This window comes from Grus americana, chromosome 14 (genome assembly GCF_028858705.1).
Source record: "Grus americana isolate bGruAme1 chromosome 14, bGruAme1.mat, whole genome shotgun sequence".
Lineage (NCBI taxonomy): Eukaryota > Metazoa > Chordata > Aves > Gruiformes > Gruidae > Grus > Grus americana.
In genome coordinates this window covers 8,615,141-8,632,026 of record NC_072865.1, presented here as the reverse complement: position 1 = coordinate 8,632,026, position 16,886 = coordinate 8,615,141, and the positions used below count along the sequence as shown (strand labels likewise).

The 16,886-nt window shown below is 45.4% G+C and overlaps 1 protein-coding gene across 8 annotated transcripts in view; it reads right to left on the bottom strand.

The window, feature by feature from the left end:
• SGCD (sarcoglycan delta) overlaps window positions 1-16,886 on the bottom strand; it is a 342,386-nt gene that overhangs the window by 123,409 nt on the left and 202,091 nt on the right. For 6 of the 8 annotated variants that reach the window (XM_054841867.1, XM_054841870.1, XM_054841868.1 and 3 more), the window contains one exon: window positions 6,234-6,419. In XM_054841867.1, the coding sequence (XP_054697842.1) occupies window positions 6,234-6,419 (186 nt within the window). The remainder of the gene's footprint in view (window positions 1-6,233; window positions 6,420-16,886) is intronic. The other 2 variants (XM_054841873.1, XM_054841874.1) reach the window with 1 other exon arrangement.

The window sequence follows — 16,886 nt, the reverse complement described above, 5'->3', positions numbered from 1 at the left end:
TGTAGTACTAGAAGAAACTGATGCATATATAACTCAGCAAGTCATCACTACCAAATGCTTGACACCGGAGGATGCAACAATTAAGGGGTCAAACTTGTAATAACATTATGCAATATCCTATTAAAACTGACTACATTATTCTGAACTCCAAAGGATTGAAGGCAAAAAAGTACTATATGTATTTTTTAAAAAGATAAGCAATCCCAACTGCTTTTCATACAGAAACAGAAACTCTTTAGGAATGAAATTCAGATCTCTAAAGAGAGTAAAAGAAAAGCATAACACATCTTTTTCCTCAATCTGGGAGGAAGGAAATTAGAATTTAGTGTGAAAACCTGCAAATAATAAGCATTATGGTGAAGGGCTTGATCCACTGATGTCAATGCCAAGATTCCAACTAAATTCCTGGGGGTAAGGACTGCACCTGCAGAAACCTCTTCACTTAACAGTACAGTCACTCACAGCATCGCTGGTGTTGTCAGACCTCTACAAGATTAACATCTTTATATCAGAAGATGCAGTCCATGCGAATGAGGAAGGAAGGGAAATACACAAAGCTCTTGGGTCATGCAAGCAGTCTCAAAACAATTACTTGTTTTATAAAAAGAGCAACATGAATTAGGATGGAAAAGCGCACAATTTTGTATGCATGTGTGTCTGAGGGAGAGACAGGAAAAAAACCCCCAATCCTTCACTCATTCCTCCATTAGGATATAGTAACATTAATTCTAACTCTAAATTATTTTAGCTGACTGATCACAGCTGAAAAGTAGATCAGATTTCTTTCCCATGTTGGCCTTACCATTGCACCTAAAGAGACCCCAGAGAAATCATGAAAAGGGACTATAAACTGCACAGTCATTTTATTCTGAGACAATTTTTAATTTAAAAAAAATTTAGGACAAAGTCTGTTCCTTTAAATCATTAATAAAAGAATCCTGCCTGTTAGGGCAATGAGCTTTCCTAACTCTAATCCATCTTTACTGCTGTGTTATTACACTACTGTTTTCCTGTAATTAAAATGTGGCAGGTAGTTTACACACAAGAGGGAGTAATTGTATTGGAAATAACTGTTCATAACCAATTTTTAAAAGCTCATTTTTCTTATCAACTTTTAATAAAGAAAGCAAGATGATAATGATATTTAGCATTTGTGCCACCTACAGCAGCATTTTGTCTCTCTAAATTGCTATCATTTCATTCAACATGAATGCATGATGCTAAAACATACCCCTTCGGCTCTTAACACAGCCTACAGCAAAAAAAGGAAAAGTCTGAACAATTGCAGTCATTTGTTCCTGCTCAATTCAAACCATAAAATATGTCTGAACGTCATGCTAAAGGACCCAAACCTTCAAAAACCCTTGCGTGGTTCTGGAAGGAGAACACAGGGTTTGCACGAGCACCCCAACCTCAGCCTGACCAGGCCAGGAAGGGAAGAACCCCCTTCTCTGCACCCTCAGGAAGAAGGAACGTGGCGGGTCGTTGCCTGCCCATTTCTACATTGCATTTCCTCAAAGGTGCACACACGGATGGCACGAGCAGTCTGCATGGATTTGCACAGACCTGGAAACAGCACATGCTCACCCGGCTCAGGAGATGTTATGTTTGGCTCGTGAAGGGCCTCCTGAATACCAAAACTGAAGAATTACAAAGTCCTTACAAAGACTATGCTGGAGCCCTTGCTTTGGATGATTCTTAGAAGACAGTTCTCCAGGAATTTCAAGCCTTTGCAAGCTGATTAGGGGAAAAATACTATTTTTCCACTTATTATTGTTTACAGTCTAGTAGAACCTGCCAATATATAGGACTACAGGATGCTGTATGCAAACAGCTTCTGCCCCAAAGAGCATAAAATCCAAAACACGCAAACAGGTAACTGTGAATAGAAACAGCAGGGAACGGCAAAGGAAAAGCAAAGGGTCCTCGGTGGTTTGATGGGCAGACAAGTAGGTGGACATTTGCCACTTAAATGCAGCCACAACACGCCAGTTGTTGTCTCTCCTGTTTAGAGGCTGTCCTGCTGCCTAAGAGGCTATAAAGGGGTACTAATGGATAATGCTTTAGACTCCTAACACTGTTTGAAATATCAGGCTACCCTATGCTATGCTACCCTTGCGGAAAGAGGTCCATGCACTGTTGCTGCCCATTACTGAGCCTTCTGAGCCTTGTGCTGTTTAAAATAAGGATATTGGTTTGCTGTGTTTATGGAAGCACATCTTTTGTTGTAATATTCAGAATCTAATACAAGAGGAAGCTTTTAAAAAGTGGTTTAAGCTCACTAGTAACAGCTGAAATAGAAATCCCCAGCACATCATAGGCATACAGCATAAAAGATGCATGTACTTACACACACAGTCATGGGCAATCCTACCGCTAAAGAGCTACATCACTGGATGCAAATGCAGGTGGACCATAAAGAGGAAGGTCGTTAAGAGCTCTGGTTCCAGCCTTGTAATTAGATTGGCACGTACAAACCCTTGCAGGGGTTATGCCGGTCTCGGCTGAGCTCTGTGCAGCTCGAGGTGGAGCCCTCCATCACGCAGACGTGACAGCAGGACACAGCCCAAGGCTGCGCTGGACCTGCAGACTGAGCGGCTGAGTCACACCACAGCCCGCAGGCGTTACGGTTTTTTCTTCCCAAATCCAATATGTGCAAACCACGTACTTCTACCAGGCTTGTCCACGATCTGAATGGAGTTCCCTTTAACTATATATCATCGGAAAGTTGAGTGGTGGATAGTGGTTTCTACCTCAATTAGGTTAGGCCACCTTCGGGGTGCATTTGGGTTTCAACCCAAATTGGTGGCTTTGGTCCAGATTCATTCTGTGGTTTGGCTTAAAAAATCAAAGTAAGATTTAGAGGTAGAAACCTTCACAGAGCTTCCTGCAGTCCCAGAGCAGCGTAGCGCTGATGTAAATGAACTGGATAAATGGACCTGGCTATGGGAACCAGCTGTGGGACAGGCAGGCAATATTTGAGGTTGCCTCCAGTCCTGTTTTTCATACAGCCTGTGCCTGATCAAGGCATTTAAAACAAATCTAGGATCAAATACTAGATGAGAAGTGAATGACTGCGTCAGAGGATAGACTAGACAGTGACCAACCAGCCCCACGCGAACACGACACTGCCTTGACAACCCCATGTAAAAAGCAATAGCTCCACATAGATTTGTTTAAGCCTTGAATGTTCAGATAAAAACAAAATCTAGCATAAATTAATGATGCCTTGCTTATTAAAAGCCATGGATTGGGAGCTTACGGTTTGACTTTATAGGAGTTTTCTCCTGGAGCACGAGCCAGCGAGGCATGCAGAGGGAAGAGGAAGGGAGTTCAGGGCTTGATGTGGAAGTGGAGTGGATGGGTACTGCTACAATGTGCATGAGAAGGTGGGTTTTTTCCCCCTGAGATTGTCTTGCTTCATCTCCTCCTCCCTTCTTCACTCCCCATTATCAGCATTTAAAACACCCCTGAGTTTTCTGGAGCAGGTTTGCTGTGCTCATTAAAATACTGTGAGCACTTACTGGCTATAAAGAGCATTCATTAAATTCTGGTAAGTGCCAGGACTGTCCTGTGGAGTTGAACAGACTCAGGTTCTAGGAGAACAGCTCAAGGGCTGGAAATACTGGAAATACTACATTTTCCACAAGAACAGAACTACAAACTTTCCCCTTTTTTTGCTCTGCAAGCACTGGGGTAACTCAGACGTGCTAAGCAGCAGCTATTGCTGACTGAGTACTGAAATCATACCTCCGCCCCAGAAGGACTCTCAGCTCCTCTTATCAGAACAGGAACAAATTAAAGATTTTTCCATATTTGCATCTCCTCATTTGAGAATTTTCCTACATTTGTTATTTAGAGATAAAAGTCTGCCTCTAAAAATTCACTTAGCAAAGTGGTTTTCTCAGCCTCAGGGAACGGTGCAGGAGGGATTGCAGAGCAGGATCCAAAGCAGCTGGCAAGGCTGCAGGAGCAGCAGGAGATCAGGAGATGAATGGGTGCATACCGTGGCAAGGATCACATTTTACATGCCCTGTTCTTATATTTATTTCCAACTGGCAGTGTCAGAGACACGCACCCTGACTAGTGTGGCCATGCCTGTAGCCATAAAGCAGTTCCCACTGCAGGACTCAGTGCTGGGTGGTCTGTGCTTTTATCACCAAAAGCTGTTCATCGCCTACTAACATTAGGAGGTACAAATTAACTAAAAACATATACAAATATACTTTACCTTGGACTAACACCCAGTGAGTCACAGAGGATAAGTGACTATTTAACGAAACTGAATCAGACAAGAGCTTGAAGATCAGTGCATCCCCTCAAAAGCAAGTGTATATCCTAGTGGGGCGGAAAGAGCTGCTGGAAGGGGGGATGTTTCTGTAAGTATCCCTAGATGACCCTTCTACAGATGGCCTGCAAAATGCAATGCATCAGGAGCTGGCTGTGAGGGAGAAAGGAGCAGAGAAGTTCACCTGGCTTCCCAAGCAGCTTGTAGAGAGTAGACTGACCGCCACCAAATCGCAGGAAGCATGGGACTGACATACCGAGGTTATGTTAATCCAAAGAAATAAAGTTACATTCCTGAAAAGTGAGAATCTGAAATTCTATTATTTTGTGCTTGGGCTGATGCCCATACCACTGCCTGTATGCTCAGCATATGACCAAGTCTTCCATTGCCTCAGAAATATCTACTTTTCAACTACATTCATCTAAAGACCACGATTCAGCACAAAATATGTATCAAAATGGTATCAATTTCCCAAAATTAAATAACTGGTCTGGTTAAACATTAATTGCTCCAGTTTGGCTCACGCTTCACCCACTCACAGGAGCTTTTTTGTGGATTACTGCTTTATAATTGCTTGCTCCCTAAGCACACGTGCATTGCAATCTTCTGCACACCTTGACAGCATCCTGGTTAGAGAAAATGAATGCTACATGTTCCCCTGACACAGCATTTTGTCCGCTGGATACAGTAAGTCAGAGATTGTTTACTCAACTTCTCATGGCCCATTAATGACATAATGTTGGACACAGCTGTTCAGGGCTTCACCAGACCAAAGCAAAGAAAAAAAATGCCAGGAGACTTCAAACATGCTGCTCACATCAGAGCCTGGCTGGGAAAGTCCTTGAAAGTGGTCTAGGGGAATTTAGCCTTACAGTTCTCTCATGAAGTAAATCCAGGATTAAAGCCTCAAACTTAGTTTATCCTGAAGACCCAAATGATCTTGAAACAGCTTTGTCTGACCAAGGTGGCAATGACTGCTTTGAAGAAGAGGCAACCAGTCATTTCTTTTTCACTCTGCTTGGCCAAATGGTCTATTGAAAAAATAGGACCTGCCATACATAAAGGCTTGCTAGCCCTGGAAGTGGGGTATGTCTGGTTCATCATGTCCTGACTTTCAGTGTGTTTGAGCAGAAGAGGTGAAGCTCATCCTGTAAAGAGGCAATTCAAGGTTGAGGTGCCCCTTAAGATCTCAAAGAGTTTGAACAGAGTTCAGGTGATGCACAGAGCACTCCATGCCCAGAAGGCACCATCTGCCCCAGTGCAATATACCTCCCAGTACAGCTGCCCACCATTTTTCTAGGTGCTCCTGGAAAGCTAACCCTGGCCAGGGGGGCTGTGCAGCGAGGGAGTGCTGCTGGCAGGGCTGATGTGCACCAACCGCAGCACAACGAGGATCAAGATGTGCTCCACCTAAATAGCACACCCAGAGAGCCACTCTGGAAATTTTATTTTTCTGGAAAAATAGCTTCTGGAACTATGTCATTATGGAACAACATGAACTTTACCTAAGAAAAAGGCAAATCAAGTTTCTCAATTTCCCAGTCATGGAGAAAAGCAGAAAAAGTGTAAGAGAAAGGCTCAACTCCATTCCCACACCACAGCTAAAAATAACCTATTTCATTAATTTTAAAATACTTTATAAATTAATATTTGAGGGGGGGAGCATATATCATTTACATATATAGAAGTGTGTGTGTGTGTATCAGGTAGGAGGAGGAATGTGATTTGTGATGCTGAGCTGATTCCTCTGCTTGGCAATGCTTCAGACATCCCTTTCTCCAGCAGAAAAAGAGGATCATTGGGTAAATTTGTTCCTCCCTGTAATACGGCTATCCATGGCAACTAAAAGACTCTGTTATCAAAGCCATATCTGAATTCATGCTCAAAGGAAAGACCATCACCCTCCCTCATCTTCCCCAGACCTTTCAGGGTAACCGCTACTTACAATTGTGAAGTTCATAACCTTCAGAATCCAGATGGTCATAGCAAGGTTCACCAGGATTAAAATCATTAGGAGCAGCACAAAGAAATAGAGGCATCTCTTCCTCCAGCCATAAATCCCCACTTTGTATACCTGGGGTCCTTCTGAGGTCTGCATGGTGCTCCGGTGCGCGTACTGTTCCTGAGGCATCTGAAACGATCACAAAGAAATAACCATGTGTATTAAACGGCAAGAGAAAGCTGCTGATAACAACTGCTTGTGTCTGTGCCTCTTGGAGGGTTTTGTTTTTTCTTTTTTCAGAGTTTACCAGCTGGGCAGCGTCTCTTTCAATATCTTGGTTCTGCGTTATTTTTCTTTCTGTTTATTGTATACAGTAACATACCAAAAGAGAATGTCATGTGTTAAATGTATATATATATTTATAAATACACATAAGCACACTGTCTAAAGGTATCCTATGGAGATCACTCTGGAGTGACTCTGTTCACCGCCCCAGGTTTTGCAAGGCAGGCACTCCAGGGCCTCTAAGGATCCTGAGGGGAAAATTTTGCATGCGTTTGGTAAAAGCAGTTGAGTTCAGCAGTTTGTTTTGAAGATGCAATATTACTTCTCAGAGGCTTTAATTTAAAAAAAAAAAAAAAAAATCTCAAATAGAATCATTCCTTCCAGCCAAAGAAAAAAAGGTGAAGGGGAAATGTTTGTCTTTTCCCCCTCCCAGCCCCAAATCCTTCTCAGCCAAGAAAACCTGAAGCACAAGGTTCTCCAGCTGCCACATCCCTGACAAATTATCCCCAAATATCTACGCTGGTTTAACAAGGACTCTAATATCCTGGGTGGGAATGGCACATTAGGACAACACCGGGGCCAAAACCAAGGAAAGAGGGAAGGAAGAAAAGCCGGCGCTGCGGAAAGCAGTGCAGCAGCATCCCCAGGAAGAATTTGCTTTACAGTCTCCCTGGCGAGCACTGTCCCCTCTCCTACACACCGGTACCCGGCTTGCTCCGGGCAGTCAGGGACCTGGCTGTCCCCACTGTGGATGGAAAGAGATGGGTGCTTTGAAACGGCACTGCAACCAGCTGGGACGGGGGTCTGGAGCACAGCCACTGCACTACGGTGGTGTGTGAACGGCTGAGTGCACGCGCGGTTGTGATCGTGGGGGTATTTCATGCTGCACAAATCAAATATTCACATTCTCACCCTTCGCATTCAGGGTGAGGAAAGCCACTTTCATGGGCTTCCCCCAGGGATCAGTTCCTTACGTTTTCAGACTTTTTTGACGCACAGACTGAGGATATCATATCATCTCTAACAACACATAGTTTGCTGAATGTTTTGCATTTTAGATTCTAGACAGATAAGAAGCCACCAGACACGTTCTTGCACTACTGATTCAACACCATGGGCTTCTTCCTCAGGGTATCTGGCATTAACGTTTGTTTTCAGTGAATTACAAAATTCGCATAACAGGAGGAAACAATGCGAGTTCCTCTCTGTGGGAGTGTGATCCACGAGGGCAGAATGAGACAATGGTAGAAATTAGATGCTCACTGATAGCAGCTTATGTTTGTTTACCATTAGTTTCCTGGTTTTTTCCTTATTTTTTTGCTAATAGCTTCATACTCCAGCATCTAATGATACACAGTGTGCAGTCGGCAGTGCTGCAGAGCCCATTGCAGGTTGATGCTACGCAAGTATCTTCATGCCATAACTTTTATTCCAGTTGCATTGCACTAGGGATGAAGTTAACACTTCATCCTTGCTGCTCCAATGGTGAAGCCCACACATTTGAGGCAAGGGCTGCCTGAACAACCAGATACCTTTTTTTTGGTTTTTTTTTTTTTTTTTACCTTTCACTGCTCCAAAAGTCACTACGACCTGTGTTTTCTAACATTGCTCGCTGTTGTCACCTGCAGAGTAGGGAATCAGCCACCTCTCCCCTCCACGAGCCCTCACTCAGGCTGAAACACGGTCTCGGGTGCTAAATAAATCCATTCAGGCACTAAATTCTTTTCAAATCAGAGGCATTGACACCTCTCCTGATCTGGACCTGTGAAGCAAAGCCAACTTAGTGTCACATTCAGGAAGGCTGTGTTTAGCCCGGGGAGGCTGGTGTGCTCACGCTCCTGCTCTCATCCCAACAGCGATGCTCCTCCGGAGTGTGGAGGTGCCCCTCCGCCTCCTTCTCTAATGTCAGCAGCCATGTTAACACCCCACGCTCAAAATTCATGACAGTGGCCGAAAACCGTAAGATTTTAAAAAATAGTAACAAATGTGGTACTCCTATCAGTTTCCTGTCAGGTTTCTGAACCATCGCATCTTTAAGCATTTTTTTCCCCTTACACACTGGAAAGCTGCAGTCCACCAAGGAGAAAAAGCAGGTCAGACTCGTGCAACAGTGGGGTGCTGCAAAGGACGCCCGCAAGAGGAGACCCTGGGCACCGCCGCTGCCCATCTGCAGGCAGCTGCCAGGCTGAGCTCCCTCCTTTCGAATGAAGGCGCTGCCTGCGCTTGCAAAACTGAAACTAGAGCAAGGCAAGCTTCAGCCAGCCTGTCTGCACCTCCAAGCCCGCCTGCTTTTTACAGCTTTCTCAGCTGGATTAAAAAAAGGATCTCACATCCCCCCACAAACTGTGCCTCATTTACAACCTCAGACTAACCCAGTCCCAGCTAATGCCGTGAAGATCTGCAACGTCAACTAGCGCAGACAGTCATTTCATGTCAGGAAGAGCCAACAGCTCACGGCAAATAAACCTGTTAATGCGGGTCGGCTCAGCCAGTTTAGCCAACGTGCATTGAAAGAGCATCACCGAAGAAAGGTGTGTCTGCATTAAAGAGCAGTTTTCAATAGTGTAAGTGGGCTCTTCTGCTGTCCAGACCAGCTGGGGTATCTATCTCCATCCTGCAAACCCACCCAAAGTGCAGGCAGCCCCGTAGCTTTTACCAAGGGGGAGCAAAGCAAGTTGCTTACAACGGATCCGACTCGGTTTGCACGGGTGTTTTCACTCACAGATGCCAAGTCAGCAACTGCGGAGGGCTTTGCAGCACCGAGCTCGTCCGAGAGAGGAGCTGGGTCACCAACACATACACGCACTTGGAGAAAAACAGGCCTTTTTACACTGCTACCACCACTCCGATCTGTGCAAAGGGAAAACTTAAACAACAATAAATTACAGAGTTTCCACTACCTGGGGGAAATTATAACCACAACTACTGCACAGTCAAGGATTTTATTGCCTAATATTTTAACAGGAGAGCACATATTAAATGCAGCCTCTCCCTTGGAGAAAATGAATACGTTGCATCGCTAAGCCTCTCAAATCATGGAAGAGGTTTGACCAATAAGAAACAATATGAAATACCCAGCTCAAAATATCTCTTTATTGCAAAACTTGTTTATTGTCGTTATCTCTTTTCCATGCACTCTCTCTCCTTCCGCCCCCCCCCTTTTTTTTTCCTCACTTGCAATCTCTAGAATGGAGAAAATGGCATATCCAGCTGGGGCAATATTTTACAGACATCAAAAGAATTTATAGGAACAGAACATAACCACAAAGAGCAACTTGTGTCCACACAGCAGTCTGATTTTGAGAATTTCTCTGGTTCTGATAAAATATTTAGCTCACAGCTGCCCTGACAGAGACAGAGCAACTCAAATACAACACCACGCATGATGAGCATGACTTAGTAATACAGCATAAATTTATAACAAGAAAATAACATGGGAATCATAGATGGTATGTTCTTTCTATACAAGCTCTCACATAGCTACACTTAAAGCTATATACGATTTCTAGCTAGCACTTCCCCCCTGAATCGTGAATACCAAAAGAAAATGCTCGTGTCTGTAGTTCTCCAGGAAGAGAAGACACAATGATGGACAGAAAGTGCTGAGGTGTGTTAAACAAACGAGTAGAATGAGAAGGCCTGCAAGGCAACTACATGAGGAACAAGCTATATCCGCTATCAATAATCTGTTCTGTGTGGGAGGGAAAAGTATGCTAGTCATAATTTACATTTTGGCAACTTCTCCTGACTCGAACATTAAAAAGAACTAAGGCACCAGGAAAAAAAGTATTGCTGTGAAAGGACATACAGTGGTTGCATTGGCAAGGTACTCCCCTTTCAATTACTGAGCTAAGGGGAAAGGCTGCTAGTTGCTTAATAGAATTTATTTTTCTTCTTCAGGAAAACATTAGGAACAACCACCTAATTTCATAATAGTGGTGAAAAAAAACCCACTGAAACAAATATAGAAATTGGAAAGAGAAGCATTCCTTCCAAAAGTCAAATCTGAAAGTGTTTGCCTGCCATGAGAGGGCTTAAAGACATACGTGCACAGCATTGGACCACCATTAGCACAGGCACAATCCCATTTATGATACAAAAAATGCAGCATGCCAAATCTTCACAGTTTAGCCACAGACAACATTACCATGACTACAAAAGTATAGCCTGGAACCTGAGTAATTCTCCAAGGAATTCTTGTTGCTGCAAAAAAATGGGTAATAAGTTTTTGCACAAGAGCTGTACACTGAGTCCTTATATACGAACACTGCAAACAGGGTCTGATACAAAATCCAGTCCCTTTAGCAAAGCCATTCATCCTTTCGCTTTAGCATACCTTAGAGATATGGTCCATGACAAGAAAGATTTATTTGGTTTTTTTAAGACCACTGGAAGAGTCATGTCCGTGTGTCCTTTGATCTGCACAGGCTGCTCGCCGAGCATTTCTGGCAAAGAAGCTTCAGCACTTTCCTTCAGTGAAGCTGAAACCAGGCTCAGCTGAAAGGCATCACAAATCTGAACTGGCACTGAGCTTCCAAAAATTACATCAGATCCCACTAGTTATGGCAAATCCTTATTGCACGCCCCTCTCCCTTCCACCATGCCCTCCCGCCCTGGCAGAAAGCTTCTCACTCAGGGCGTACAACCCAGATTAATGATTGATCGGGCAGAAGAAGCGTTTTATGTGCACAAGGATGGATAAACACCTTTCCCTTGCAAACACCAGAGCTGTAACATCCCCTGGCCATGCCAGACTCAATGAGGGCGATGAACAGGGTGAGGCATAACAAGAGGAATCAATAAAGTTTCTGTGCCACGGGGGTTTCTTTGACCAGCGCTTAAATGATGTATGTTTAGTAATAGAACAATTTAAACTGAAAGGGGATGCAATCTGGGAAGGTGGCTTCTCTTCTATGAGCCCACTTGAAATTTGCTGCTGAAAACGCCCTAGAGCTCATCGAAACTGCTCACTACAGCACAGACCAAAAGCCTCCAAGTCCCGCCATGGCATGTCTCCTCCCTGCCTGCCTGCGTATAACCGAGGTGCAACAACCTCATCAGAAAACCGAAGAGCATCCGACCCCAGGCTAACCTGTAGCGTGGTGATGGGAACACGCCTCTGGAGATGAGAGAGATGGGTTCAAATTCCCTCGGGCCTTGGACCTACATCTCCCATATCTGCCTTCTCTTTGTCTCCATATCATTGACATCCTCTTCTCTTTCTCTTTTTGGTTTTTTTTTTTGAAACAGAAACCTTTTCTTTTGGGCTGAAATGAGAAAAGAAAAAAACCTAAAAAACCTTCAGAGGCGCTCTCTGCCATATCACTGGAAGGCAATGTACTTGTATTCACTAGCTGTAAATGCTCTGCAGATTCATCCTCTTTAATTTCTCTGTCTTTTAAGTGCACACTATCCACCAGGTTCAAAAGAACAGACATTTCTGGAGCGTGACTGAGAACAAAATTTGGCATGAAGAAGAGTGTTTTGAGCCATCTATCAATAAGACTTTTTGCCTCTCCGTTCCCCATAAAACTCTCTCAAGCTTGACACCCCCAGGCCTGTTAATCCACCAGCATCATGACCCAAAATTGATTTATGGCCCTGCACACTGGTCAGACCACAGCCCGGGTCTCCATGAAAGGATCTGGCTCTGGAAAATGACTTCTCACTTGCAGCTTGGCCAGCAAGGGCTGAGCACTGGGGAGTGGCCTGAAGGATGAAATACTTGCTGGGGTAGTTAAATCTCATAGCGCTTTCTCCAGCACCATCTAAGCCATGAGCTGAGGCTCTTCTACCCCGATGGCTGTGCCAGGGCATCTTCTGCCACCGCCATGCCTGTCCCCAAAACTGAAATCTTCCCTCTCCGCTTGTCCCTCTGCTTCTGTCAACAGTTCCCATCCCTCCACATGGGGAACAGCTCTCCCATGAGTTGGGAAGACCATCATCACTTAATGCCCACTTCTTGGGTATCACCGCAATGTGATACATGACCAGAGAGGCAAAAAGTGGAAGGAAACACCCTAAGGAAAGTTTTCTTCTTTTCTGACTAGTTTCTATTGGGGGGGTTGTGTTGGGTTTTGTATGGCAAGGTTTTGGTAGCGGGGGGGGCTACAGGGGTGGCTTCTGTGAGAAGTTGCTAGAAGCTCCCCCTGTGTCTGATAGAGCCAATGCCAGCCGGCTCCAAGATGGATCCGCCTCTGGCCAGGGCCAAGCCAATCAGCGCCTCTGTGATAACATATTTAAGAAGGAAAACAAAGGAGTTAAAAGAAACTTTTGCAACCGGAGAGAGGAGTGAGAAGATGTAAGAAGCTCTGCAGACACTAAGGTCAGTGAGGAAGGAGGGGGAGGAGGTGCTCCAGACACCAGAGCAAAGATCCCCCTGCAGCCCGTGGTGAAGACCATGGTGAGGCAGGCTGTCCCCTGCAGCCCATGGAGGAAGGATGAGGGGGTGTAGAGATTCCACCTGCAGCCCGTGGAGGACCCCACGCCGGAGCAGGTGGAGGCACCTGAAGGAGGCTGCGGCCCGTGGGAAGCCCACGCTGGAGCAAGTCCGGGCCGGACCGGTAGACCCGTGAAGAGGGGAGCCCACGCCAGGGCAGGTTTGCTGGCAGGACTTGTGACCCTGTGGGAGGGACCCCACGCTGGAGCAGTTTGCTCCTGAAGGTCTGCACCCTGTGGGAGAGACCCCACGCTGGAGCAGTCTGCTCCTGAAGGTCTGCACCCTGTGGGAGAGACTACGCTGGAGCAGTTCGTGAAGGACTGTAGCCCGTGGGAGAGACTCCATGTTGGAGCGGGGGAATGTTGAGAGGAGTCCTCCCCCTGAGGACAAAGAAGCGGTAGAGACAATGTGTGCTGAACTGACCGCAACCCCCATTCCCTGCCCCCTTGTGCCGCTGAGGGGGGAGGAGGTTGAAGCCGGGAGTGAAGTTGAGCCCGGGAAGATGGGAGGGGTGGGGGGAGGTGTTTTAAGACTTGATTGTATTTTCTCATTGCTCTACTCTGTTTTGCCTAGTAATAAATCAGATGAATCTCCTCTCTACATTCAGTCTGTTTTGCTCGTGACGGTAATTAGTGAGTGATCTCCCCCTGTCCTTATCTCGACCCAAGCCTTTTGTTATACTTCTCCTCTCCCATCCCGCTGGGGGAGGGGTGAGTGAGCGGCCGCGTGGCACCCAGCTACCGGCTGGGCCTAAACCACGACAGGGTACATCACATATAAGGTTCTTCAAATATCTAGCCTGATTCTGGCAAACATAAGCACATCAACAAGCTTTTCTTGGTCTGCACAGTCCATCAGTGCATGCTTTGCCTGGCCCACTAGGAAATACCTCTTTTCCCATTCCCACCTCTTGTATCTTGAGGAAGTTGGACTCACTCAGCGCAGGCAGCTGGGGAGACCTTGGGGATTCATCTCCTGGTAAAGCATCTCTAACCCAGACCCCTCAATGCTCCAGGCTACCCCCCACCTCTAATGTCTTGAGAGCTCATGTAATTTCCCCAGTTGCTAGAGCTGACAGCATTTCGACAATAAATGTGCTTGAGGATAAGGGCACTGTAAGTCTCAGTTTATAAACCAGTATTTTTGAGCAGATGGATTGAACAAAAAGCTGAACATGGGACTTCTGCTCTGCCCCATCACTACTCTTCATTCAAGGAGCACTTGCAGTAAAACTCTAAAGATATTAGAGTTTGCCAGAATAAAACAAAGTAACAGGCAGGTCCATCTCTGAATAGCATCTCCTAAACCAAAAGTGGTATTTCATTAAGATGCTGCAAGAGTCTGTGAGCAATGTGATGTTACTATTGCTTCTCTTCTCTGAGAAAAAGAGAAACATGTCTGTTTTCTTATTTATGAGTGTTTCCTCTAAATTTCAGACTTTTTTCTTGATAGTTACCTTGTCTCAATATTTTTCAGAATTAAGGACAAAATCGAAAGAAAAGTTAGTAAGGAAGAAAAAGTTTCTGCAGTGAGCTCTCTTATGTATCAAGCTAGTCAACAAAGAATGTCTTTCACAAAATGCCCCCAAATTTGCGCGATACATTCACGCTGCATGCAAACATCCTTTGCTTTGCTGCATTCACACGCTGGTTCCTTTGTACCACTCAGATGATGTGAAGCAATCATAAGCCTATGTCCATCTGTGCCAAGTTTATAAACGCTCTTTTCCACTGGAGTATCTCAAAGCAGGATGAACAAATATGAGAACTACACTAAAATAGCCAGCAGCAGGTGTGACTGCAGGAGGCTGTGGGAGCAGCAAGAGGGATATAATCAACTAAGCTCGAATCAGAAAGCAAGCTACAGGAGGTGATACTTTGCAGACTTCTGCCCCAACACACTCTCACCACACAGTACCAAGAAAAGAGAGATGGCTTGTAGGAATGTGCAAAGCAGGATCATAATATGGATTTATACGGCTGGAATCCAACCGACATGGCACAAATTGAGAACTGTGGGCTTGAGCATGTGCCAGGATCCAGAGTACAGTCTCTGCAGTGATCCTGCTCTCACAAGTTAAAACTTGTGCCGCTGCATCTTCCCTCCACCATCTTCCCTCCACATGACGTACTTACTGTGCTTATCCATTTGTTCCTTTGCACAGATGCACTTACTTTCTTGTTTGCTCTTGGGAAGGACCAGGAGAAGGAATACACATATTAGTGTGTACCTACAGCTCTTATCTGTAAGCCTGCAAGATCAAGAGACCCTCCAATTTCACTTTAGATACATACCATATTCTGTCAGCACACGCACGCACTCTGCAATCCTTTTGGAAACAAAGCAAAGCTTGAACGTTCAACCTGGATGGAAGTGCAGAAGGGTCACCACTGGCGGGGGAGGCTCAGGAGCAGCTGCCAGAGTCAGGGAGGAAACACCACCTCCCTCCATCAAATCCAGCTCAGGGCATTGCAAAGAGCCTGCCCTGCCCTGCCCGGACTCACGCCCATGCACTGATGTCTCCCACTGGGGTCCCGTCAAGAGTGGGTACAGCAAACAGCCCCGCTGGGCACTCGGGGCGTCCCATGATCCAGACTGATCCCACACCTGATGAAAAACCTGCACTGCTCATCTCACCCAGACACGGGGCAGGATCACCCCTAAAGCCAGGTACGGCAGCGCAGCCCGGGCTGCTGCTTGCTGAGCCAGATGTATTCCAGTCTCTTTGTCTCTCTCTGGCTCTTCAATGCTGATGATCAGATTTGGGAGATCAGAGGCAGAAACTTGAATTTTTCTTTTTTTCTTTTCTTTTTTTTTAAAAAAATAAGTTTACAACTGGCAGTGAAGAAGATAATAGGCTGACTGGGTGCCTAAATTAACAGCTGCTGAGATAAGCAATAGAGCTGTAAGTCTGCAGGGTAAGATGGCAGCCTGCAAAGGCTCAAGCAGTCCAGATCATATGAGACCTTCATTTAACACAGCATTTTCACTGCAGGTGTATTTTCTACATAGCAAACTTTAAGCTTATCGAGAATCTTAATTTTCATCATATGCCTCCCTCTTCCACAGCTCATCTCTGTCCTTCCTCTCATTCCCTTCACCCCCATCAGCTTCCAGGAAGCCACAGCACATCCATGTCTCTTGGAGGATGCCCTTCCTGCACCCAAACCAGTAAAGTCCTCACTTGGCCCAAACCAACCCATTTCAGCTTACCATCACTTTCACAGGAAAAAAACAAATATGGTGGTAAGGAGAAACTGCTCCCAAACATCTTTCTTTTCTCCCTTCCATCACATATAGTCTGTTTGCATTGGACCAGATAATATTTCCATTAAAGATCCAAATCCACTGAATTCCACTGTGTCCAGGTGGGGTTTGCTGCCTGCCAGAACCTGCAGTCATCCCTTGGAGCTGCCTACGTATGCGCTTCACCAACATTACTGGGAGAAAGCTCTGGCCCCGTCCCATACTGGCTCTGATGCACTTTGGTGGCCAACCTCACCTTATCACTGAGTTTTTGGGATGGCCAAGATGAATGACTGTGTGATCCCTGTACGTGCAGTCCTGCAGGATGCAGGCAAAACAAACCATGGGTCTACTCCCATGAACCCAGCCAGAAAACGCTTAGTGCTGTCCCACTGTATAATTTAATATCCTTAATTCATTCCTTGTTGAAAGGAAAAAAAAAAGACTGCCATAAAACACAGCTAAAAAGCTTTTTCAACACATCAAATAACATTGCTGTGAAAAATCCGAGGATGAGGCACTGGCAGCAGCAAGGAAGTTTCTGAAGCTACGCGAGGCGGACTCCTCCTGACACCTCCATCCCTTGACGAATGCGCCGTACCCTCACTCCCCAACACAAGCCTGCCATATAAGGTGCTGACATCTCTGCAAAGGCAAGACAAGCTTTAATGCTGAAACTAAAAGGA